This window comes from Rhinatrema bivittatum, chromosome 8, assembly GCF_901001135.1.
Source record: "Rhinatrema bivittatum chromosome 8, aRhiBiv1.1, whole genome shotgun sequence".
Classification (NCBI taxonomy): Eukaryota; Metazoa; Chordata; class Amphibia; order Gymnophiona; family Rhinatrematidae; genus Rhinatrema; species Rhinatrema bivittatum.
In genome coordinates this window covers 147,270,357-147,294,971 of record NC_042622.1, presented here as the reverse complement: position 1 = coordinate 147,294,971, position 24,615 = coordinate 147,270,357, and the positions used below count along the sequence as shown (strand labels likewise).

The window sequence follows — 24,615 nt, the reverse complement described above, 5'->3', positions numbered from 1 at the left end:
AGGGAGGCCTCCTCCAGTGCTTTCCCCAGCAGTGCCCAGTGCTACAACAGCCTGGGAGGACAGTAATTTTATGGATTTTCCTCTGGATCAGGGGGCTGATGGGGCTGGGGATTTTACCCTCGACCAGAATTCGGATGAATCCTAATCTTTTTCTGTGGACTTTGTGCTCCTTTTGCACAAGGCTTATATGGCTAGAAAAGCTGCAGGGGATATCATGTCCAGGTCTACGAGGTGGCCACCAGCAAAATCTGCAGCGGCAAAGCCAGGTCCTTCCAAAAAGGTCCATAGGAATGGTGTTCAAAGGGCTTTGGGCCTTTTTTCTTTGCCAAGCATTGTGCTAGGATACACTGATGATTCTGAGGATCCTGGGGCAGTGCCAGAGGGATCTTCAAATGAGACTACTGTCCTGGATGCTGATGGTGTGGCTGATATGGATGCCATGGCTGGGGACCATGAGGAGGTTCCCAAGGCTGAAGGTGATGATCCAAAAATGCTGAGATTTTTCTGCAGGGAAGAGCTTTGGCCTTTGATTTTGCAGGTAGTTCAAGAAGTGGGAATCAAGGTGTCCCAGGAGGACTCTGACTTAGAAGGAGCAGATCCTATAAAGGACGGTTTGCATGATCCAGCCAAAGCCTTACCATTCCACAAGTTGTGGAAATAGGCAGGGCTATGGTGAAGATATACTCTTTGCCAGAAAAGAAGCTGGAACTTTTAGCTCTTCCTAAAGTTGATGTCTCGGTATCAGCGGTTACCAAGACGACCACCATTCTGGTGGCGGGTTCAGCTGCCTTGAGAGATGTGCAGGATCCTAAGTTGGAGCTTCCACCTCAAGCGCATTTTTGAAGTGTTGGCACTAAGTATAACAGCTGCTGTGTACAGCAGTCTGATGCAGAGGGCTTGTCTGCGTTGGATCCAGGAGTTACAAAACACACAGGTCAAATTTGGGTGCAATGGCCCAGAAGGTAGAGCATATGAAGGCAGCTGTAGCTTATGGGGCATCTGCCCTTTTATGAACTTGTGAGGATGTCCTCAAGGATCATGATGTCGACAGTCTTTGCTTGGCATTTGTTGTGGTTGCATAATTGGTCTGCAGATGTGTGGTCCAAATTACAGCTAGGAGCTCTTCCTTTTAAAGGGAAGCTCTTATTTGGACAAAGCTTGGAACAGATTATGAAACATCTTGGGGAGTCCAAGGTTCACAAGCTACCAGAGCACAAGCTAAAGGGCAAGAGGTTTTCATCAGACTCGTACTTGGTTTCAAGATCAAAGAAAGTTTCAACAGGGTCCTCAGAAGCAGTCCTATGGAAGGTTTCAGTCCTGGGGTCAGTTCTTTCAAGGTGGTAGGAGACCATCCAGGGACAATTCCGGGGTGAGTGCAGGAGGCTAGACATGAAGTGAGGCTGGTCCACTCTTTGGTTCCAGTTTTTGGAGGGATCTCACTCTCTTTTTCAAGGAGTGGACCAAAATTACCATGGACCACTGGGTCCTGGATGTGGTAAGAGATGGCTACGCATTAGATTTTGTGCATCCTATTTGGGATGCATACATGATATCCCTTTACGCTTTGGCTAAACATGAAGCAATTTAACAAACCTTAGACCAGTTATGGCAACTGGATGCCAAAGTTCTGGTTCCCAGGGAAAAGCAGACCACAGGAAGGTACTCCATCTATATCGTAGTTCCACAGAAGGAAGGGTTGCTTTGTCCAATTTTGGATCTGAAAAAGGTAAACATGGTCCTCAAGGTGCTTCATTTTTGGATGGAGACTCTGAGATCGGTCATTGCGGCCGTGTGCAAAGAAGAGTACCTGGTGTCCCTGGATCTGACAGAGGCCTATTTGCAAATTGCAATCAGAAAGGATCATCAGCGCTTCTCAGGTTCAGGAATTGATCGATTTGGAATAGAGTTCTCCTGAGGCTAATTTTAAAGGGGGTTGTTCACTAGCAGCTTTGTCTCCTATGGATCCTACAGTTGGGTAGTAGCTCCAGTTTCCCCAAGATGGATACCCTGGTCTGTGTGTTGACAAAGCGGACCACCATTCCGGTGAAAGGAGGTGCAGCCTTAAAAGATGCCCAGGATCAGAAGACTGAGGCTATTTTGAAACAGGCCTTTCAGGCAGTGACCATGAACCTCCAAATCTCCACATGCTGTTTTATGGTGGCTAGGGCCGGATTACAATTGCCCCAGGAAGCTCTGGGCAAGAATGGCCCATACCTGGAGCCGGGAGCTGCATTCTTGGCAGATGCAGGATATGATTTGGAGCATACAGCTACTCGGAGGTGTGACTTCGGTGATTACAACCCAAAAACTACTCTGGCTGCAGAACAAGTCTGCTGATACTATTTCAAAGTCCAATCTCACCAAGTTGCTTTTAAGGGGTACTTATTATTTGGGGAGGAATTGGAAAAGATGGCAGATCGATGAGGAGATTCCAGACTTCCTTGGCTACCCAAGGAAGGGAAATCTACTCTCCGGTTTTCGTCAGCAAAGGGGCGATTTCAGAGCACTTGGCGTTTTCGCTCTTCCAGAAGTTCGAGTAATTGGAAGTCCTGCCCCTCTGCCGGGTCTCAGTCCTTTCAGGCAAAGAAGCCAGGTGCCTCTGGTTCTGGAGCTCCTCGATCCTCTCAATGAAGTTTTGGGAATCCATCCTCAGGTTCTGGAGATAGGCGGCCGCTTGTCTCAATTTTATCAGAGGTGGGCCCACATCACTTCTGACCAATGGGTCTTTGGAAGTGGTGCGCAAAAGGTACATCTTGGAGCTAATCCGTCCTCTCTCAGACACTTTTATGGTATTTATTTATTTAGAGTTTTTCTATACCGGGATTCATGATACAATCACATCATGCTGGTTTACAAAATAACAGGGGGAGTGATAACTTTGAAACTTGAACAAGTGAAGAGAGACAATGCAGTTACAATAAAAACAAGGCTGTTCAACTGGGGGAAGAAGAAACAAAGCTATAGTAACTTAACAGACAGAGGTATAATTATTTACAGTATACTGAAGTGTCTTTCTAAGGTTGATGCTAAGAATCCGTTAGTCTTTCTATGGTTGATGCTAAGAATCAGTTAGGGTCTGGAAAGGCTTGTTTAAACAACCAAGTCTTAAGCCTTTTTCTAAATGTTAGAAAGCATGGTTCTTGTCTCAGATCAGGGAGAATGGAGTTCCATATCGAAGGTCCTGCTGTAGAGAAAGCCTGGTCTCTATATGCTCGATAATTTGTGGATTTGGTTTATGGTACATGTAGTGATCCTCTGTAAGCTTCTCTAATGGGTTTGGAGGAGGTAAGTTGTCTAAAAGGGATTTGTAGGTTAAGAGGAGCATGATGATGGATGTTTTTATAGATAATGGTGATGGACTTATGAATAATCCTGAAATGTATTGGCAGCCAGTGTAAGTTTTTGAGAATGGGAGTGATATGGTCTCTTCTCCTGGAGTTGGTCAGTATTCTGGCTGCCGCATTTTGGAGCATCTGGAGGGGTTTGGTGGAGGAGGCAGGGAGACCTAGTAAGATAGTGTTGCAATAGTCTATTTTTGAAAAGATTATTGCTTGAAGGACTGACCTGCAATCTTGAAAGTGGAGGAGAGGTTTGATTCTTTTCAGTACCTGTAGTTTATAAAAGCAGTCCTTAGTAGTTTGGTTGATGAAAGATTTTAGATTCAGGTGATTGTCTATGATCACTCCTAAGTCCCTTACTTGGGTGACGAGAGAGTTGATCGGTGAGTTTAAAGATATGTTACTATTTTCTGTGGAGATGAGCAGGAGTTCACTCTTGGATGGATTTAGAATCAGGTTTAGGCTAATGAGGAGGCAGTTGATTTCTCGAGGGCAGTTTTCCCAATATTTAAGTGTTTTAGTGATAGATTCTTTAATGGGAATCAAAATTTGTACATCGTCGGCGTTTCAGGTTGGTTAACAAGTGATATCCACACCTGTGCCTTGTTTGATGGTAATTAGTGTCTGTATAAATAGTCAATGAGTTTCTTAGCTCTTGAGAAACGCTTGTGCATTTCTTCCAGGGCTAGGTTGACTTTTGTTTTCCCCATGCTTCAGTAATCACCAAAGAACTGTCAAAGGATCTGAGAACAAAAAGTTTAATTTTATAAATCACAAAAAGGATATAAAAAGGTATCCAAAGATTTGAAAATGCCAAGAATGGAAAATTATGGGTTCCATTAATGCCAAGCCACGGTCAGGTAGACCAAGAAAGCTTTCAGACACAACTGCCAGGAAAATTTGTTGGGATGCAAAGAAAAACTCACAAGCAACTTCTACTGAAATACAGGCTTCTCTGAAATAAAGTGGTATGGGTGTTTCAGCATGCATAATAAGGAGATACTTGAAAAAAAATGGGCTGCATGGTAGAGTTGCCAGGAAAAAGCCATTGCTGCACCAATGCACAAAACAGCCCGTTTACAATACGCCAAACAGCACCTAGAGAAGCCTCAAAATTTCTGGACCAAAATAATTTGGAATGATGAGACCAAAATTGAACTTTATGGTCACAACCATAAAAGCTATGTTTGCAGAGGAGTCAACAGCATCCCTACTGTGAAGCATAGAGGTGGATCTATGCTGATTTGAGGGGGAGGAGGGTGAGCTACAGCGGCACAGGGAATTTTGTCAAACTTGATGGCAAGATGATTGCAGCATCTTATCAGAAAATACTGGAGAAGAATCTGCATTCATCAGCCGGGAAGTTACACAAGAGGTGCATCGGACTTTCCAACATGACAATGATCTGAAACATAAGGCAAAGTCGACACTTCAATGGCTGCAACAGCAGAAAGTGAAGGTTCTGCAGTGGCCATCACAGTCTCCTGACCTCAACATCATTGAGCCACTATGGGGAGATCTCAAACATGCAGCTCATGCTAGACAACCAAAGAATTTATAGGATCTGGAGGCTTTATGCCAAGAGAAATGGGCAGCTTTATAACATGAGAAAATAAAGGGCCTCATTCACAACTATCACAAAAAACTACAAGCTCACTTCAAAAGACATGGGCTCTTGTTTGAGGGGTAAGATGGCGTCCTGAACAGACTCATGGAACAGAGATGCTCATATTTTACTCTTTCCTCATATTGAGGACCCATGTATTGCTACTCTTTCTCTTCATAGCTGCTTCTTGTTACCCCCCTCCCAGTTCTGCTTTCCCGGTTAACATGTAATTTCCAAGCTTAATTCGTTTATTGTAAACCGGTATGATGTCCATAACTAATGCCGGTATATAAAAACGTATAAATAAATAAATATTTCCTCTAATATAGCCTATTCCGCGTTAACCGATGCCTCCGAAACATAAGGGGAAAGTGAGAGTTTTTCCCCTCCATTCCCACAGAACTTACAGAGCAGGCTCTAATTACAAACTTTCTGAGTCTCGGAGCTGCGAAATCCGGGGTGGGTCCCCCCGCTGCGAGTTCGCCTGGAGGAGAGTCTACCTCGCCTGGGGCGGAGGTTTCCCTCAGCCCCCTCGACACACGACCGCCAGCTGCCAGAGGAGATCTGATTACAGACACACTGCAGGAGTCACTAAGAGATGAGGTCATTGATGTGAGACTGCAGGAGGAAGCACTGCTGGTGTCGGCATAGCCATGAAGCAGAGGTGATTCAGCAAAAGAGGACTTTACAACTCCCGGAGGTTTGGATATTCCATTGCCCTCTGCTAGCACCCCTTTAACATCGGGTGAGTTACCTGTGCCCCCTGCCAAGACCATGGTCGTAACATTGGAGGCCCTATGGGAATTAACTGCTGGGCTATCTGTAGCTGTGAGAACTTGCAAGAATAAGATGGACTCATTAACAGTTTCTCTGAGCTCTAAAATTCAAGAGCAGGAGAATTCCCTCTCTACAGTTAAGGCTTCAGTTAAGAATTTCAGAATCTGAAATTCAATATATCAAAAGTTTTAATATGGCAACGATTAAGGACAGAGCAGCATTATCACGGAGGCTGGAGATGCTAGAAAACTGAAACTGCCGTCTGAACTTAAGATTGATCAATTTTCCTCGGGTGATGGGAGAACTTCCAATAATTACCTTTAAGAGGTACCTCTCTGAGGTACTTCTTTTGCCTGAATCTGATTTTCCACTGATTAATAAAGTATATTTTTTGCCTTCTGCCACTGCAGAAAATCGTTTAACTACTGGTTGTGGAGCGTAAAGTCAGGACAATGCTTTTTCTCTTCTAAATATTTCCTAGTATTCCTCATATATAATGCCCTCCTATCGTTATGTTGTAATAAAAGATTTGCTATAACCCACTGGTTAACTATTTCTTTTTTTTTTTTTTTGCTGCCAAAAAATGTGATTTCATGTGGTTTATACGTTTCCTGGGTTTAAATACTTATTTGTATTGGAAAAAGTTATAAATAAGAACAAAAAACTGCAAGCTGTCATTGATGCAAAAGGGGTCAATACACAATATTACGAAATAAGGATATGCAAACTTTTGAACAGGTTCATTTTACTTTTTCCTCTATTTCTATGGTTTGTTTAACGATTGTGCTATTCTGTGATGCATAGTAGTTTAATCTGAAACATTAAAAATAACAGAGGTGCTTTGTCTGATCACTCATATTTTCTTAAAATGCTACACGGCTTACAAATTCTGCCAGGGGTATGTAAACTTATGAGCACAACTGTATGTATCATTCTCCGTTTTATTTTCCATTCCTTTCCTAATAATTAACATTCTGTTTGCTTTTTGATTGCTGCCACACACTGAGCTGAGGATTCCAAAGTACTGTCCACCATGATGCCTAGATCCTTTTCCTGGGTGATAACTCTTTAATATGGAACTTAACTTGATTGACTTGGAGCTTCACCAGGCTGATCTCAGATCTCCTCATGGAAACACCTCAGCTGACCCCCTAAGTAGGACAAAGGCCACTTTTCTGCCAGTCGTTACACTTCAAGGTCTCCATGTGTCAGCTCAAAACATGTTTGTATGATGACGGTGTTGGTCATGTGAGCTGCTGCTAGTTCCCTCCGGGGAACTCAATCCCAGATCAAATCTGACACTTACCAGGGCACTAGTTCCCTCAGTTCCCATCAGCTAATAGTACTACTTTGACTGCTAGTACCTGGGCTGCCTTCTGAGATGGAAGCCAGGATTTCTGGAATGCTAGATGGTGGGCTCTGGCCCTTGGCCTAAACCTTGAATTGTTGGTTCTCCACTAAGATTTCAGTCCGTGCTTCACCTGCCTTGGATCATAAATCCTCTCTCAAGCTCCCGCCTTTAGCGCAAAAGAACCATGAAAAAGACGAGATCCATTCCCAGCAGGCGGCAACTGTGAAAAACTACCTGTTTGAACTCCTTTTAATCTCCCTAGAGACAGGAAAAATAATAGCTTTGTGACACTGAGCTACCGAATATCCCTGAGAAGCGAGCAAGCTGAGTGAGATGCATGTGGGTCTGTACCTAAGGTACCACATCCAGGTCCATTGCCCTGGAGCCTAAGATCTGCAGAATGGACCATGTTTGAGGCAGATGTGGAAATGGGAGAATCAGACACCAGGAGTGAGGCCTTGAACTCCAACATATCCAAGGCCATAAAGTCACTTTCTTCTTCAGATATGTGAGGACTTCCCTATACTCCAGAGACTGAGGAGGACTAATTGCTATTCGAGTTAATCATCAGTCAGCCTCAGGTTTCCATACCTGCATAATCCTAGGCTTTCTTGCTCCACCTCAGCCCTGAACAGTCTGAAGTCTGACTAAAGGACGGTGAAATGGCAGTTAGTGCATTTTTTAGTAAGAGAGGTTTGCTGGGCAGACTACATGGACCATTTTGGTCTTTTTCTGCCGCATTACTATACTGTAATTGTAATTCACTTTTTTTCAGAGGATTCATTGTCAATTTGTTTTCAGCATTAAATTAAAAAACACCACACTTTTTTTTTTTTATGTCTGCAATATTGTAAGTGGCTGTGTGCTGTTCTGTGCCATGTCTGGGCCCCTCAGCCAGCTGCAAGAGCACCTTAAGAAGAGATCAGTGAAGGGTGTGGATGGCTGATGCACTCATATTTCCATAACATTGGGAAAAATGAGCAGTGCACCCATATTACACATACAATTAACGGAACGGATGCATCTATGTAGATTGTATTCTGTCTAATGGTTTTCAAGTTGATTCTTGAGTGCATCATACATCGATGGCTCTGTTGATGCCTTGGTAGATTTATTCATTGCCACTGTCCTGGGGATACTAAAATATAAGAAACAGAGGGACAAAAGAGAAGAGGCAGGTTCAGGGGAACTGGTGGCAAATTTATGCAAATGAAGGGAGGGTCAGGTCTCCTGCCTCGGTTCTCAGCTCTCCAGTCCTGGTTCATGAAAAGTTGGTAACCCTGGGGAACGAGGCCTGGTGGAAGGGGAGGAAAGGACCTAAAGGTTCATGCCCCAGATCTCTGAAGTACTAGCAATGGCCCTGCCCCAAGGGCTCCACTGAGGGGACAAGGAAGTCACCCAAGTAGTGTTCAACCACTCATTAAAGAAGACTCCAATTGTTGCAGTGAAAGAGCAAACCCAGAACAGAGTAACTCACGACGAGGCGGGTACTGCCCCAGCCAAACCCACTGTCCTGGAAAACTTCCCCAAGAGACAGAGCTGCCGGAGCAGATTGCTCGCAGCCTCCGAAACAGCCCCCAACCAAAACTGGTATTGGTTGAGGGGAAGGGGAAGGGGAGAAGGAGATTCCAATAAGCATCCCTAGCTGGCCTTGGAACTTTGGTCTCTAAACTTAAACTTTTAGGAGCATTCCAAAAAGCAGTTCTCATGGAGGAGGATAAAACTGTGAAAAACTACCTGTTTGAACTCCTTTTAATCTCCCTAGAGACAGGAAAAAAATAGCTTTGTGACACCGGCTACCGAATATCCCTGAGAAGCGAGCAAGCTGAGTGAGATGCATTGGGTCTGTACCTAAAGTCCAAGATAGCCATGGCTGTTGTTCTATGGGGGAATTCCCGAGAAGCACAGGCATAAACTCTGTGGCCCCACCTAGAGCTAGCCCTGACCACAAGGAGCTCCCAGCTTCACCGTGCAAGACTCACCAGCCATGAATCCATCCAAGAGCTGTAGAAAAATTCAAGAATCCCCCCCCCTTTTTCTTACATTGTTACCTGTGGGAAAAGTCACCATGGCCTCCTCAGAGGATGTTGGACCCTTGTATCATGGAGCCATTGCACATAGTAGCCTGGTGAAAGAGACTACAGGGGAAAAAAAAAGGACTTTTTAAGCAGAGATTCAGTTTTTCTATCTTGGAGGTCCTTGAATATTCTGCATTCCTCCACCAACTGAAGTCTTAAAAGTTGAGGACAACTACCTCCACCACCAACCTGGTGATCCAATACACTATCCCTTCTCTTACATGCGGAGGGAATATAGATCCCACGTAGCCTTGGTCACCATAAGGCTGAAATCAGGTGTCTAATACCAAGGAGAACCCATCATCAGCAATCAAATGTAGTAGGAAATGCTCTGTGGGGCAGGGGAGCCTACAAGCACCCATGAATATGGGATCCCCCCTACAGACTGTCGCCCATTGCTAGTCCAAGAGCTGAACGACCCAGAATTAAGAGGCCCCAGCTCCTATCTCCCAAACAGCCTTCCCATTGAGGCATTATCCCCCTATCTGAGGAGCCACAGCTATCTCTTTCTCCTCTTGTCCTGCCAATTCCCTAGGACTGTCCCAACCAAAGAAATGCTCTAACAGCACATACCCTGCAAAGTCCAACCTGTGGTTCTTCCATGTGGGAACATGAATAATGGATGGGAAATGCGCAAGATGAATCCAAAACGTACTGCCCAAGCAGAACCACCCTGGGATTTTTAACAGGCTGCAGTCACATTCAGCATCACAAGTCTAAATTAGTCTTAAAAGCCCTGCTGGGAAGCCTCCTTTGTGTAGAGAGGAAGTGAGCTGTTTCTACAGGTTGTTCCTTCGAACACTCCACTGGCAGAGAGGGCGGGAGAAAGGAACTCCAACATACCTAGAGGTACCATAGCGAACTGGAGCTGTCCAGACTCTGCTGTGCTTGAAGGTAAATCTGTTGCCTCCCCCCCCCCAATAGAACTTCTGCATTAGACTATAAGAGGGAACAGAGAGGTAAACAGCCTGGCACGTTCATTTGGCTCATAGCAGCAGTAAAATCATTCCTAATTTTGCCAAAATGGGAGTGCTGATCCGGCTCTGTTCCATGTGCACCATAGCGCTGCCTTCCACCATAGAGGCCCTTGCAAGCCAGGCAGAATGCACTGGCTGACATGCTCAGCCTCTGTAATTTACCTGTGGTGCCTCACCTCCCTTACTCTCCCCCTCCTGCCCCCCGCCAACCCCCAGAGAAACCGTAAGCAAGTAGAGGAAGTGAGAGAAAAAGGTGATCACCTTCGACCCCTCGACCAAATCCAGCACAGCACCATAGCAGTAGCATCTGCTGTTGGATCCACCAAGGGAACAGAGTCACTGGGAATCACCCGCGCACGGAGTCAATTTCCAAAGAGAAAGGGAGAATCAGTCAAACAGAACCACAGTGCCCCCAGGACTTGGCCTATGCTCCACTGGGAATCTGGGCCTAAAGCCTTCTCGAGGGCAGTCTACTCATAGCTGCAGCATCATTCTACATCCGAACCATTTGCTTGAGACAGAGAAATAATGAAGAGTTGAAGACAGCACCAGACCTTTAACTGAGGAGTGAAGTCAGCTTTGAACTTTTTCTCTGCATCCATCTGCTGGCAGGAAGACATAACCCACTTATCCGGACTGGTATGGCATGGACAATAAGGAATATGAAATCTTTAGATCAGTGTGTGGCAGTGGTCAAAAATGCAAATAGAATGTTGAGTGATTCAGAAAGAAATGGAAAATATCATGATGCCTCTGTATCAATCCATGGTGCAAATGCATCTTGAATATTGTGTATAGTTCTAGTTGCACCATCTCAAAAAAAGATGTAGTCAAAAAAGAAAGAGTACAGAGAAGGGAAAATATGATAAAGGGGACAGAACAGCTCCCTTATGAAGAAAGACTAAAGAAGGTTATGATTCTTCAGTTTAGAAAAGAAGCAATCAAAAGGGGATATGATAAAGTTTTACAAAATCATGAATGGGATGGAACAAGTAAATAGGAGGCCCTTCGCGTACACATCCCCAACAGAAACCTAAGGTCAGCCAACAAAGCACTCCTAACTATTCCATCAGTCAAAACAGCAAGACTAACACAAGTAAGAGAAAGGGCGTTATCCTTGGCAGGCCCCATACTATGGAACTCCATGTCCTTGGAGTCAAGATTACAAAGAGACAGCAAAGCATTTTGGCTCTTTAAACAAGCTTTTCAAAAAGAGAGAGGAGAACAGTAGCCAGGGAAGTGCAAGGTACGAACAATTGAACACCCACACACATTACAGCAATCTCTGAGTGTGTAGTTTTTAATAGATAGCTCATCACTAAAGGAAAAGTTACAATTATAAAACTAGTGTTATACTCAAAACTGATACAGAAAAACCTGGACATGAATTATAACATTTATCAATTAACATTGATTACAAACTATGTTACCGAACCTTATGGCACCAATGTAAACTGAGAGATTTTAGTATCATTACTTTTATGTGCCTTACTGTAAACCGTTGTGATGGTACCCACCTTAACGACGGTATAGAAAAGTTTTAAAATAAATAAATACATTATTTACCCTTTTAAATAGTACTAGGACTAGAGAACACTCCATTATATTAGCAAATAGTAGATTTAAAACAAATCAGAGAAATTATTGTTGCCATTGAGTACACAAATTGTGGAATTTAATGCTGGAGGATGTGGTCAAAGCATCTTGTATAGCTGAGTTAAAAAGGGGTTTATACCAGTTCCTGGAGGAAAAGTCCATAAAACATTATCAGTCAGGTAGTCTTGAGAAAGCCACTACTTATCCCTCTGAGTGGGCAACAAGCAATTGATCTACTCTTTGGGATCTGCTGAGTACTTGTAAACCAGATTAGCCACTATTGTAGAGAGAATGCTGGACTTGATGGATCTTTGGTCTGACATAATTTAGCTCTGGAATTCATTGCCAGAGGATGTGGTTATGGCAGTTAGTGCAGCTGGGTTTAAAAAAGGTTTGGCTAAATTCCTAGAGCAGAAATCCATAAACTGCTATTAATCAATAAGGATTAGTAGCTTGGGATCTATTCATTTAATGTTTGGGGACTTGCCAGGTACTTGTGACTTGGTTGGCCACTGTTGGACACAAGATACTGGGCTTGATGGACCCTTGGTCTGACCCAGTATGGCATATCTTATGTTCTTATGATATTATCTAATGACTTCTAAAAATCAATATCTAACAGTTCACCCTTATCCCATTTTTTTTCATCTTTAAAGAATTCTAATAGATTAATAAGGCATGATTTTCTTTTTTAAAAATCCATGCTGGCTCTTCCCCATTAAGATAATGTTTATCCATATAACCAATAATTCTGTCTGTAATAAGAGCTTCCACTATTTTGTGGAGCACTAACGTCAGGTTCACTGATCTTTAATTTCCAGGATCACCTCTGAAAACCTTTTCAAAAATTGGCATTATATTGGCCTCCAATATTAAGGTACAGTGGCAAATTGTAATCATAGGCTGCAGATCATCACTATTTGAATTCTTTCACAGTATTGGTTTCCATCACTTTTGCTAATTCATCATTCCAAACATTTAGCGCCCTTTCCTACTATATAGCTTCCTTACTGAAAGGGTGGTAGTTATATATATATATATATATATAGTTATATATATAACTACCACCTATATATAAATAAAACAAAGCGAGAGTGGTGGTGGTTGAATAAAAAAATATATATATATATATATCTCCTCATTATAGCAGAGGGTACAAACCGACTCACTCCCGATTTCATCCCTTTCCTCTTTAGCAAAGAGACAAGCTAAGACTCATAGTTCCTATTTCAGCCCGAACAAGCTAAGACTCATAGTTCACATAAGAACAGCAAAAACTACGAGTCCCAGCATGCACTGTAAGATATGCTAGGCCAGCAAGCCCGTTTTCTTACCTGCCTTTTTTACTGTTGTTAACAAACATTAAATTATGTCCCTCATCTCCTCGGACATGAGACTCACCCCCAAACCCCGCGACAGGTGGGCCGAACATCACACAATCATGAAGACCCTACCGCTCGTTCTCTCCTAGCTTCTACTACTGCCACGACGCCTCTTCCGGAACCAGGGCGCATGCGCCACTGCTGTGACGATGTTTACCAGAGCCGTCATTCCCCTACGTATAAAGTGAGAGCCGGTCAAAGCGAATAGACGGAGGAAGTGTTGTGTACACGTAATGAAGAAAGAAAATATATTATCAATTTTTTTTCATAAATAAAGTAAAATAAAATATATAAAATAAATTGTATATTTACTAGAAATTCAAACCATATAATTACATAAATATATTTTTTTCAAAGCTGTATATTTTCTCTTTGGCCAAAAAAAAAATCCAACAGACTGTATTTCTTCTATTAATATTATTTTCCTTTCGCTCTTTTTATTTATATTTCCCTGGGCTGGTCTTCTTGTGCCTTCAGTTTGCCTTGGTCTAAGATGTTGGGTTCCGGACACTCCTATAGTTTTAGCCTATCATGACGTAACATCCGATTGGAAGAGGCGGGGCTTTTTCTTGGCGGTCGATTTGAATTATCAACTTGTTGTTTGGAGCTTCATCCTATTTTGTGTTCAGGACAAAAATGCTTAGTATATAGCCCTTGCAGAGCGGTAACTTCCAATGGGTGATAAGGTCGGATAATCCTATACGGCGGAAAAGGCCACGTCGGGGACCCAGCCAGCCTTACTAGATAATTTATCTTCCGTGCGGCTGCAGAGGAGGCGCCATGTCCGGACGCTATCAGCGCTCCCGCTCTACGAATAGTCAGGACATCAAGGGTGAGGGAGAGGAACGTCGCGGCCGCCTTTTACCCGAACATCAGGGTGAAGGGTAGTTGACGGTGGAGGTCTATATTTTATGTGATCGGACACGCTTTCTTGTTCATCGGGAACAGGCTGAATTGGCCCTGTTTGTAATCTTTCCCCAACCCCCACCCTCAAGTCCCAGAATGCATGGGGATAAAGGCTGCCTTTGCATCCTGGTTGACCTGGGATTTGGTTGGTGTAGTGACGTTATTTATGTCGTCTAATCTTATTGCTCAAATTTGTAGCCGATAGGTATGCAGAATGGGAATGGCGGTTGTGGGATTTGGGATTTATGCTTTCTAGACTCCTTGTTCAGGGTTGTTGCTGTTAGATATCTAGTCAGAATGATGAGTTTACATTCAACAATAATTCACAACAGCGCTATGAAATATAGGTAATAGCAGCAGTGTTTTACAGATAACATAATAGAATCTTTATTTAACTCACGCCTTTTCATTTGTAACTGAAGGAGAGATATTTAGTATTATAGGTAGTCCCCTGTCTCCAGGCGTCTTGCCATTAGAGCATTCGATGCTAATGCAATAAATACATACACTATCAGTAAATGATTATAAATTGTCCCAAAATATAAAATCAAACTACAATTTGATGGTTCCCGGTTTCCAAATGTTTTTCTGAATGATTCCAATTGCTAAGTTCATTGTTTAATGTATCGCCTCCCAGTGAAAGTTCAGTTCCATTGTAAACCGGTGTGATCTATATTCTTTATAGGAATAACGGTATATAAAAATTCAAAATAAATAATTTAAAAAAAAGTTAAAAATTAATATCAAACCAAATAGTTTAATATGATTAAAATGAATTATCATCCAAAATTACAAAATGGATATAAGAGCAAGAAATAAACATAAAATTGTTTGCCATAAGCTTGAATAAAGAGCTAGGTCTTTAAGCAGCATCAAAACAAAATTCTGATATACCGTAAGTACTCCTGGGGGAATTCTGCACATAAAAAATACAAATTCTGTGCACAAAACCTCAAAATTCTGCAAACTTTATATTGGTCAAAATAACACAATTTACATGTTGGTCCTTAAGTAATTACATTTTAAATTAATACAGAAAAATTATTACTTAAAGATGCAGAATTTTAAATATTTTGAACAGAACTTCCCTAGATATTCACTGTAAGAGTATCCCTTCCACTCACTCTCCCTACTCCCCTGGCTACTTTGCCCTCTCAGGCCCCAACTCCTCCACCTGCCAGTATCTCTCCCCTCCATTTCTAGGCTCAACCCCTTCCACTCCCAGAGTTTGACCCCGTTCTCAGTACTGTCCTTCCCTCTCTCACAAATATGCTCCCTTTCTCTAGTGCACGTACACACACCCTCATACAGGCTTCCTCACTCTCTTGCACACACACATCCCCTCATACAGGGTCCCTCTCTCACGCATACACCCTCACACAGGCTACCTATGTCTCTCTCTCACACATACACAATCCCTTCACACAGGCCAGCACCCTCACATACACAGGATCCCTTTTTCATAACACACCAGCTCCCAATCTCTCACACATACACACTCCTTCACAATCTCCTCATATAGGCTCTTTCTCTCTGGCACCCACACTCAAACACCCTCCTGCTCTCTCTACATACATTCATGCTCACCGGGCCTTTATCTTTGCCGTGAGTGGAGTGCGACCTGAGGCACGCGGGGGCCTTCATGTTCGCTGTGAAAGGTGTGCGCGCTCCGGTTGCAGCACGCCGGTGGCCTTCATCTTCACCGCGACCGGCGCACTCTGTTTGCGGCATGCCGGGGTCTTGGCCATTTTCTGTTCAGAATTTGGCAATTCTGCGCTCCACAGTAGCGCAAAATTCCCCCAGGACTATATAAGGCAAATTTCCTTGGGTAGAGAATTCTAGATATTAAGGACAGCACATGACGATGTCCTCCCTCTAGTTTTAGTAAGTTTTATCCTTTTGGCTAAGTTGATGACAAATTCGAGGGCACCAGATGATATATCTGTAACCTTTTCCCTGGGAGTGTATCCAATTCCAAGGGTCATAAAAGAATTTAACTATGGCTAGCTCCTCCGTTCTTTCCTCAACTCTTCTTTCTCCTGGGGGGGAGAGAGAGAATAACCTTGGCACAGGCAGTAGTGTTCCATATGTGTGTGTTACCATGGCTCTTTGGGACGGGTGCTTACAAACCAGGCCGGACCCTGTGGATTGGTATTCAAATTAAAGTTTACTCTGATTCCAAAATAATTAAGAGGTACAAGACATTAAATGTTCAGTTTCAACCAGGGTCCTTAGATTTACATGAGTCAGTTTTTAATGGATCTCTAGCTCTGATGCTGTGGTATATCCTGTGGGTTCGCCAAAGGATGACAGCAGCAAAATGTTTGGCAGGAGAGAGAGAGGATCCGGAGGGAGCAGGCGGAGAGGAGGGATCGTGAGGAGCAGGTTGTTCCGGCTGGAACAGGCCACAAGGGTACGGAGGGTGTGTATATTTCGCCTCAGGATCATGCTGATGGGATGCCGGAGTCAGATGTTGTCAGGACCTACAGACTGAGCTCCAGGGCTATCATGGGCATGCATGAAGAGCTCGCAGAGGACATTGATCCCCTCACAGAACGTGGACATGCCATCTCAGTCCTGGTGAAGCTGCTCGGAGCCCTTCATTTTCTGCCACCAGTTCTTTCCAGAACACAATGGCTACGGTAGTTGGCATGGAGCAATCCACTTTCTCCCATCACTTCACCCAGGTACTGAGGGCCATACTGAAGAGAGTCAGGCAGTACATCAGATACCCACAGCAGCTTTGGGAGTGGCAGCAAATGAAAAGAGAGTGTTTTGACATAGACGGTATGCCAAATGTGATGGGAGCTATCAACTGTACCCATGTGGCTCTCACCCCTCCTCATAGAAGAGAGATGGCACACCGGAATCGAAAGCATTACCACTCCTTCAATGTGCAAGTGGTGTGTAACGCTGACCAGAGGATTCTCAGCGTGGTGGCAAAATTCCCTGGTAGCAGCCATGATTCATACATCCTGGAGCAGTCAGCACTGGCCCAGCAATTCACTGAAGAGAAATATGGTGAAGACTGGTAGCTTGGTAAGATAGCAAAATTAAAAAAAAAGTCACTTTTTTATATGTGGGGATGGGGGTGTGCAGGTGAAGTCAGAAGCAAGTATTCAGAGGAGGGAATAAAAGTCTAATTAGCATGTGCTATCTGTTACATGTGTGCCCTACTAAATTGGTTATTGACCTGCAAGCTCACGTGTTACTTTTTGCTTTGCATTTTAGTACACATGAATGAAAGAGATTATAATATTATACCATGGGAGCCTTCATGCTGATATGTTTAACCAAATAATAGTTACCAGAGCAAACATGGAAAGGGTGTTTTGGAAGAAGGAGTGCCTTAAGTGAATAGAAATTGATGAGCAGAACCTTTAAATAAAACAAGGTGCTTAATGTGCAAATAGTTTATTTAATATTAAAGTAAAATGACGATGCTCAAGTAACATGAAATCTAATGCTTGGGTACTTGCCAGGTACTTGTAGCCTGGATTGGCCACTGTTGGAAACAGGATGCTGGGCTTGTTGGATTCTCAGTCTGACCCAGTATGGCAACTTCTTATGTGGATGGCGAGGTTTCTGTGAACAGACGAGGGTTGCAATAATAAGCGTCTGCACCTGAATAAAGTGAAGGAGAAGTTGGGAGAGTGAGCACCAAGAGAAAAGGAGGGTTAGGAGAGGGAAGAGGTTGGAGAAATTATGAGGAAGTCTTACATAAGAGAAGAAGGGGGGAGTCAAAAGAAGGGGGTGGGTGGGAGAGTGAGCATCTAGAAAAGGGAGGGGTAGCGGGGGTGGGGGTGAGATTGCTACTACTCATATACAGCAGTGACAAGCGAAGGCAGACCAAGCACTTGTGTGTGAGAGAAGCATTTGCAGCGAAGGCAGACGAGGCAGGGAGGGAGAGCTGTCTGCAAAGTAACAAGGTTTGCATGCGTGAAATCCGGAAGGAAGTGCAGAAGCTGTTTACCCCTTTCTGCATACAGCATGGACGAGCGATAAATCCACTGGATTAAGGAGGTAGTTGCAGCCACGTATGTGGATGCTGAGCAGCTGTTGCCTAGTCAGGTTAGGGCTCATTCCACTTGGGCTCAGGCAGTGTCATAGGCAGAGATTAGATTGCTGTCTCCTGTCGAGATTTGCCGAGCTGCAATGTGGTCCTCCTTATATACCTTTTCCAGGCATTATCGCCTGGATATGCAGGCCTGGGAGGACGCAGCCTTCGCATGTGCGGTTCTGACTGGACCACGGACAGCCTCCCGCCCTGTTCGGAAGCAGCTTTGGTACATCCCACTGGTTCTGGATCCACCTGTCTGAAGGCCAAGAAAGGAGACATTACTAATTACTTGATAACTTTTTTTTTTCTTTAGTACAGACAGATGGATCCACCTTCCCATTCTTGGCTGCCGAATGGTTGTGGTGTGGTCCTCCTGCGTGGCTGTGTGTTCCAGGGAGTTCAGCCCCATGACTAGTGTTATTGCACTCCTTGTCTGAGCCCACTGGTTTCCTGTTGGCTGCGTACTGGAGTGGTTGTTTGTTAATATTCAAATTTTGTTAGTTTGTCCACGGTTGGCTTTTGCAGAGAATACTGGCAGGCTGATGTCAATGCAGGGTATATATATACCGTGATGTCAGCTTTGCTCCATTTCCATCTGCTGGTAGAGGTGCATAACCTACTGGTTCTGGATCCACCAGTCTGTACTAAAGAAATTATCAGGTAAGTAATTTCTCCATATCTACAGCGTGCATATAATTGGGTGGTGAAATTCTGTAGCTGTAGGGACACATGGTGGGAGCTGTGGGATTAGAGATTGAGTATCATCTTGTAGTACTCTGTTCTGTTTTTTATTTAACATGTTTAGAGGGGATTTATTTTTGTTTTATTTGTATTCTTGCCCTCGTTTATCACCAAGGCTCAACATTTTTATTTTATTTTTTTTTTTTGAATCGATGCATCCAGTGCAGCTTATTGGCACTATACACAGTCGGCTAGCTGACAGGGATATCCAGGTTAAGAGATAAGAAATAACATGCTGAAGATTGATTGCATTCTCATGCGCCTCACATTTTGGCAGCAAGTGATACTTGCTACTGTTGCATTGCATTTCTGTGCTGAGGGCTCTTAGTGACCATGACTTCTGATAATTCGCTTTTCTCAGTTTGTGTTTCAGATGGTAATGCTCCTCCTAGACGGCGATCTGAAAGGCGGTCAGTGACAGAGAAGAGGATGTTGGACAGCCCGGTGAGAAGGGACATGTTATCATACCATGACACATAATTGAGGGTTTAGCATGTAACATGTAAAATCTGGCTAAGAGCTTGGGCATGATCCTTGACACATCACTATATATGGAAGATAGATTGAGTTGTAAAAGGAGCATTTCTCCAGCTATGCTTCATTCGATAACTTAGTCTATATTTACCTGTATCCGATTTGGTTACAATTATTTATGCATTTACATATATCTTTTAATTTGAAAATTGTATAAACTACATAACCAGTAAAATTTACATTTCCTAGCATGTAGCAGATGGACTCAGGACTAATGGGTTATGTGCTCCCCTGCTAGCAGATGGAGATGGCGTCAGGTTTCAAAGCTGACGTCGCCCTATAAACACCCCTGCAGTGACCTCAGTCCTTCAGTATCTCTCCCTCTCCTAGCAGATGTGGATGTTCTTTCCCTATAAGGATCACTGTAGGAGAAGAAATTCTACATTTAAATTGGAGAAAGATTGAGCCCTGCTCTCCTGTGGTGATACCTAAAGGTCCCTCCCTCAGTTGAGAATTCCTGAGGTGATTTCCAGGATCCCTCAGAGGGGAGCCTTGGTCCGGTAGTCAGTTCCCAGCGTGGACTTTGCCGCTGAAGCAGCTGAAAGGCAGCGGGTGCAGGAAGCCGAGCCAAAGCCCTCCCCCCCCACAGCCAGAGACTATCTCTGTACTCGGCCGGCAAGTGCTGAGCCCAGGTAAGTTTAAAAAAAAAAAAAAAAGAGAGAGAGAAGAGGATTCTTCCTGATTCATAGACATTGGAGGGGTTTCGGGAAGATTTCCTCCGGTCTCCTTGTTTGGCACGTTGTACAGATGTCATTCCCGATCCTGTTGGAGTAAGGGGAAGTGGTCTTCCGAACGAGTTGAGCAGCCCTCGGTGGACTAGGTCCCGCTTTAGGCTCGGTAGGCCTGTGTGGTAGGCCTTGGTGGCACCATTTTGCACGCGTTTTTGTGCGTCTTCTGTTGCCCACCCTAGAGCATCAGTACTTGCGGTGCATGCCAGCTCTGCGCATGGCGTCACACGGCATACATACGTGCACAACTCTCTAGGCGCAGAATTTAGGAAAAGACAGGTGCATGGGCTGTGCCTGCACCTCGCTGCAACCCGCGTAGGTGCCCGAAATCTGTGCACACAACGTTTCTAAGCGTGAGCAAGCTGAACACGCAGATACCGTCCCTAATGGCTCCAGCAGCAAAGAAACATAAGTGCCATTCCCTGTACGTGCCCGGATCAGTCCAGACTCCTGGGTTGTGCCTCCCTTCCAGCAGATGGAGACAGTTTTGCTGACACTGCTACTTAACTACCTGCAGTTTCTCAGTATTTCTCTGTCTCCAGCAGATGGTAGATGGGTGCAAACCTGCAGTTCTGCGACAGACAATTTTTGTTTTTTCCTTTTGACCCTTCCTCCAGGGTTTTTTTTTAATTGTCTGAATCCTGTGGGATTCTCCCTGTTCAGCTGAGGCAGGCGGGTGGCCTGGGGGTGTGCCTGACCCGTGCACCCGTGGGGTGTAAATTTGATGGTCCATATCCTTCCCCTTCACGAGGCCGCTTGGCGGCTGCAGGCTCTAGGTACCTTTTTTTTTTGTCTGAGACAGCCTATATAATTTTTATTATGTGGTAGGCTCTGTCTCAGGTTATGGTAATTTTTATTAGTTTAATAAAAGAAAAAAAAGCAAGTGTTTCCCTGTACGTACCCGGATCAGTCTAGGATAGCTGGGTTTTGCCTCCCCTCCAGCAGATGGAGACAGAAGAACTTTGCAGACTCCGTCCTGTACCCCTGAGGTGCCACCTAGAGTCTGCCAGTATTTCTCTGTCTCCAGCAGATGGTGGAGGTGCAAAACCTAGGGTCTGGTGTCAGTTTAGTGGTGAATTTGGTTTGGCTTGTGGTTTTCTGGCTAGTTGTGATTTTCCAGTCAGACCAGTAAGGGATTTAGGTGAAGGGTCCCTTTTAAGTTTAAATTTAAAAATAAAAAAAAGTTGAAATTCGGGTTAGCTGTTGTTAGCCTCCCAGGGGGTTGGCAGGTCCTGGTGGGACCATCCCCCCTGGTATTCGAGGCTGGAGAGCAGAGGGTTGGAAACACTGAAACTGCAGCGGCTGAGGGTAATACCGGGGGTCCCGACTCACTCACCCTCAGTGGGACCACACATGGCCAGGTAAAAAAAGAGAGAAAGAGGATTTGTTTTCACACAGCTGTTTTTCTTGCTCCGGCCTAGCGATCGCTCTGTTCCGCTGCAATTTCGCCGTTTTCACGGGTTTTATCAGGGCAGGGAACTCTGTTTCGCCACGGTTCTTTTTTCAGATTGCTGTAAAATCGAGGCTGGGGATTATGCCTCGTGGTATGACCTGCTCGGCGTGTCTTGCTCACAGGGTCCAACTGGCGAGGGCTTCCATCCCAGAGGTTCTGGAATTTTTACAGGCAGGGCTGGCCAAGGGGTTGGCGTTCAATTCCCTGTGGGTTCAGGTAGCAGCTCTTGGCTGTTTCCGTGGAAAGGTGCAGGGAGTTGCGCTAGCCTCTCATCCAGACGTGGCTCGCTTTCTGAGAGGAGCTAAACATCTACGGCCCCCGGTCTGGAGTCCTTGCCCTTCGTGGAGGCTGAATTTGGTTCTCCGCGCCCTTTGTGGAGCTCCCTTCGAGCCACTAAAACGGGCGACCCTGAAGGACTTGACCTTATAGGTTGTTTTCCTTGTAGCGATATCATCTGCGTGGTGGGTGTCTGAGCTTCAGGCCTTGTCTTGCAGGGAGCCTTTATTACGGATTTTGGAGGCAGGAGTTTCCTTGAGAATGGTTCCCTCCTTTCTCCCAAAGGTGATATCCTCTCTCTTTTTTTCACTTGAACCAGTCGATGGAGCTCCCTTCCTTTGTGGGTCTAGATTTCTCTTCTCCAGAGGCTAGGGAGTTGTGCAAGTTGGACGTCCAGAGGGTATTGTTGCGTTACCTGGAGGTTACGAACAGTTTTCTATGGAGTGGACCCAGGAGGAGTCAGAAGGCTTCCAGAGCCACGATCTCTCGATGGTTAAAGGAGACTATTGTTTCGGCATACCTGTTTCAGGGCCGTCCGATTCCGTCTGGTCTTAAGGTGCACTCTACTCGCTCGCAAGCGGCTTCATGGGCGGAATGTCAACAGGTGTCGCTGCAGGAGATTTGTAGGGCGGCTACCTGGAAGTCTACGCTTACTTTCAGACTTGATGTCCGGGCTCCAGAGCCTAGCTGCTTCGGAGCTAGTGTTCTCCGAGTGGGACTCTCTCAGTCCCGCCCTGGTTAGGAAAGCTTTGGGTCATCCCAGCTGTCCTGGACTGATCTGGGTATGTACAGGGAAAGGAAAATTGGTTCTTACTGCTAATTTCCATTCCTGTAGTACCACAGATCAGTCCAGACGCCCGCCTAGGAGGAATTGGAGAGTCCGCTCAGCCGGTAGTTCTTTATTTGCTGAAAGTATCTTAACTGCCCCCTTTTTTCAAGGTCAGGATTTGGGTATGTTTGCGTTTATACAGTTTTATGTTTTCTTCGCTCCCTCTGCTCTTAGGGGGGAGGTTGTAGTTGACTAAAAGTTATAGTTCTGGTTGATTTCTGCTTGGGTTCAGTGTAATACTGGCAGACTCTAGGTGGCACCTCAGGGGTATAGGACGGAGTCCACAAAGTTCTTCTGTCTCCATGTGTTGGATGGGAGGTAAAACCCAGCTATCCTGGACTGATCCGTGGTACTACAGGAATGAAAATTAGCAGGTAAGAACCAATTTTCCTTTGCCCTGGCTGAACGGCAACCCTCCTCCTCCTCTCCTAGTGCGGTAGGTTTTGTTTCTTTTCTTTATTTTTGTGCCGGTTTCTTTTCTGTGCTCACCGGCAGCATTGTACTGATGGGCCGGGGTCAGCCTGCCGTGCGTCTGGCACAACTCATTTGCTACTCGGTCTCTGTGCCGCGTGTTCCGAGGCGGGGGAGGGCCCCTCTGACCATCCGCCTGCCACAAAACAGCATTTTGGGGGGGGGGGGGGGGGTCCTCCGCTACTGCCCCGGCATCACTTTGCATCGCTGACTGGGGTGCTGAGCCTTTTCCGATCAGCAAGGGAACAGCAGCCATCTTTAAGTTACATTTGGCTGTTCCTGTGCTATCGGAGGGGGAGGGGAAAGCTCCTCCTCACTTGTCACCGGCCCGTTCTGTCTCCACCCACGATCGGGGAGTCTGTGGTGGTTCTGAGGATACTGTCCGACTGCTCCCTAGTCCCTTGCCTGAGAAGGCTGGAACTTTTTATGCTGATTGTGTGCTGCTGCTGCATGAGGCTTATCTAGCCAAACAGCAGGCAGCTTCTGTAACCAGAGAGCCACATTTTTAACCAGCCCAGCGGGGGGTGGCGTGTATTCTTGACCCAAAACAGATGCGATCTAGTCTGCATAGGGTCACTCTAGTGCAGGGCTCATCGGATCCCCCCCCTTGGCAGCTGGCCAAGGTGGGGGAATCCGATGAGCTGAGGGTAATACCCCCGGTATTACCCTCAGCCGCTGCAGTCACTCAGTTGATTCTGTCGATGCTCCTATAGTGTCGGAGTAGTCTCAGGTGCCGGGGGTTTCCGGGAGATCTGGTGTTTGAAGAGCTGGATCCAGGGGATGCTATGATGGTCCCGATGGTGACGACCCAAAGGTCTTTTTCAGAAAGACGAACTCGGCAGCTGTATCTTGTGCAGAGAGAATCGCCCCGGTGAGCTCCTGAATTGCCTTGTTTGAAAATTTGCCGCCAGTCCCGACGTCATCGGGAGGAGCCAAGGAGACGCCCATAAAACTGGCGTCACTTCGGCGCGGCTTTGCCCAGATTAGAGAGGATTAGAGGAGAGAATCTCTGCTTGGAAATTCAGCTGCCACAGAGGCGAAATAAGACGGCATTGTTTGTGGGATATTAACAAAGTTTCTTACTGGATGAGAATTAACTTTTTGTTTGTTTGACATGCCGCCAAAACGTAAGGGAAAAGTAAGGGTGTTCCCTTCAATGTCCCTTCCGTCTCCTACACAGCAGGAAATTGTTCGTTTTATGACCGCACCTGCACTAAAACCAGCAACCAAGGATACTGCTGATTTAGACCAATTGGGAGGACGGTCTGAATCTATAGAGGAGGCTTCGCTGAGTCCAAATCTTGGCCTACCACCGTTGCAGAGAGCAACCGAGGGTTTTCTGGGAAGCACACTAACGGAGCCTAATACCTCTGGGTCAAAAACGCCAATTGGTTATACCCTAGATAGGCACAAGAATGTGGAAGAATACTGCCTCCTCCGCCATTTAAATGTCAGTAGGCTTTTGATGCGGTATCTGGACGTTTCAGAACTGGTTCACAAGATGGGCCACTT

At 45.1% G+C, this 24,615-nt stretch overlaps 2 protein-coding genes across 7 annotated transcripts in view; one reads left to right on the top strand and one right to left on the bottom strand.

Annotated features, from left to right (window-relative positions):
- Positions 1 to 13,269, bottom strand: part of ZFPL1 (zinc finger protein like 1) — a 52,774-nt gene extending 39,505 nt beyond the window's left edge. For 2 of the 6 annotated variants that reach the window (XM_029611722.1, XM_029611727.1), the window contains exon 1: positions 13,125 to 13,269. The gene's annotated coding sequence lies outside the window, so the exon portion shown is untranslated. Of the gene's footprint in view, positions 1 to 13,057 lie in introns of all 6 variants that reach the window. The other 4 variants (XM_029611723.1, XM_029611725.1, XM_029611724.1 and 1 more) reach the window with 3 other exon arrangements.
- A 339-nt stretch (positions 13,270 to 13,608) lies between these two features.
- CDCA5 (cell division cycle associated 5) overlaps positions 13,609 to 24,615 on the top strand; it is a 29,529-nt gene continuing 18,522 nt past the window's right edge. Inside the window, exons 1-2 of the mRNA XM_029611728.1 lie at positions 13,609 to 13,937; positions 19,174 to 19,256. Coding sequence (XP_029467588.1) covers positions 13,886 to 13,937; positions 19,174 to 19,256 — 135 coding nt within the window. The 5' untranslated portion in view covers positions 13,609 to 13,885. The remainder of the gene's footprint in view (positions 13,938 to 19,173; positions 19,257 to 24,615) is intronic.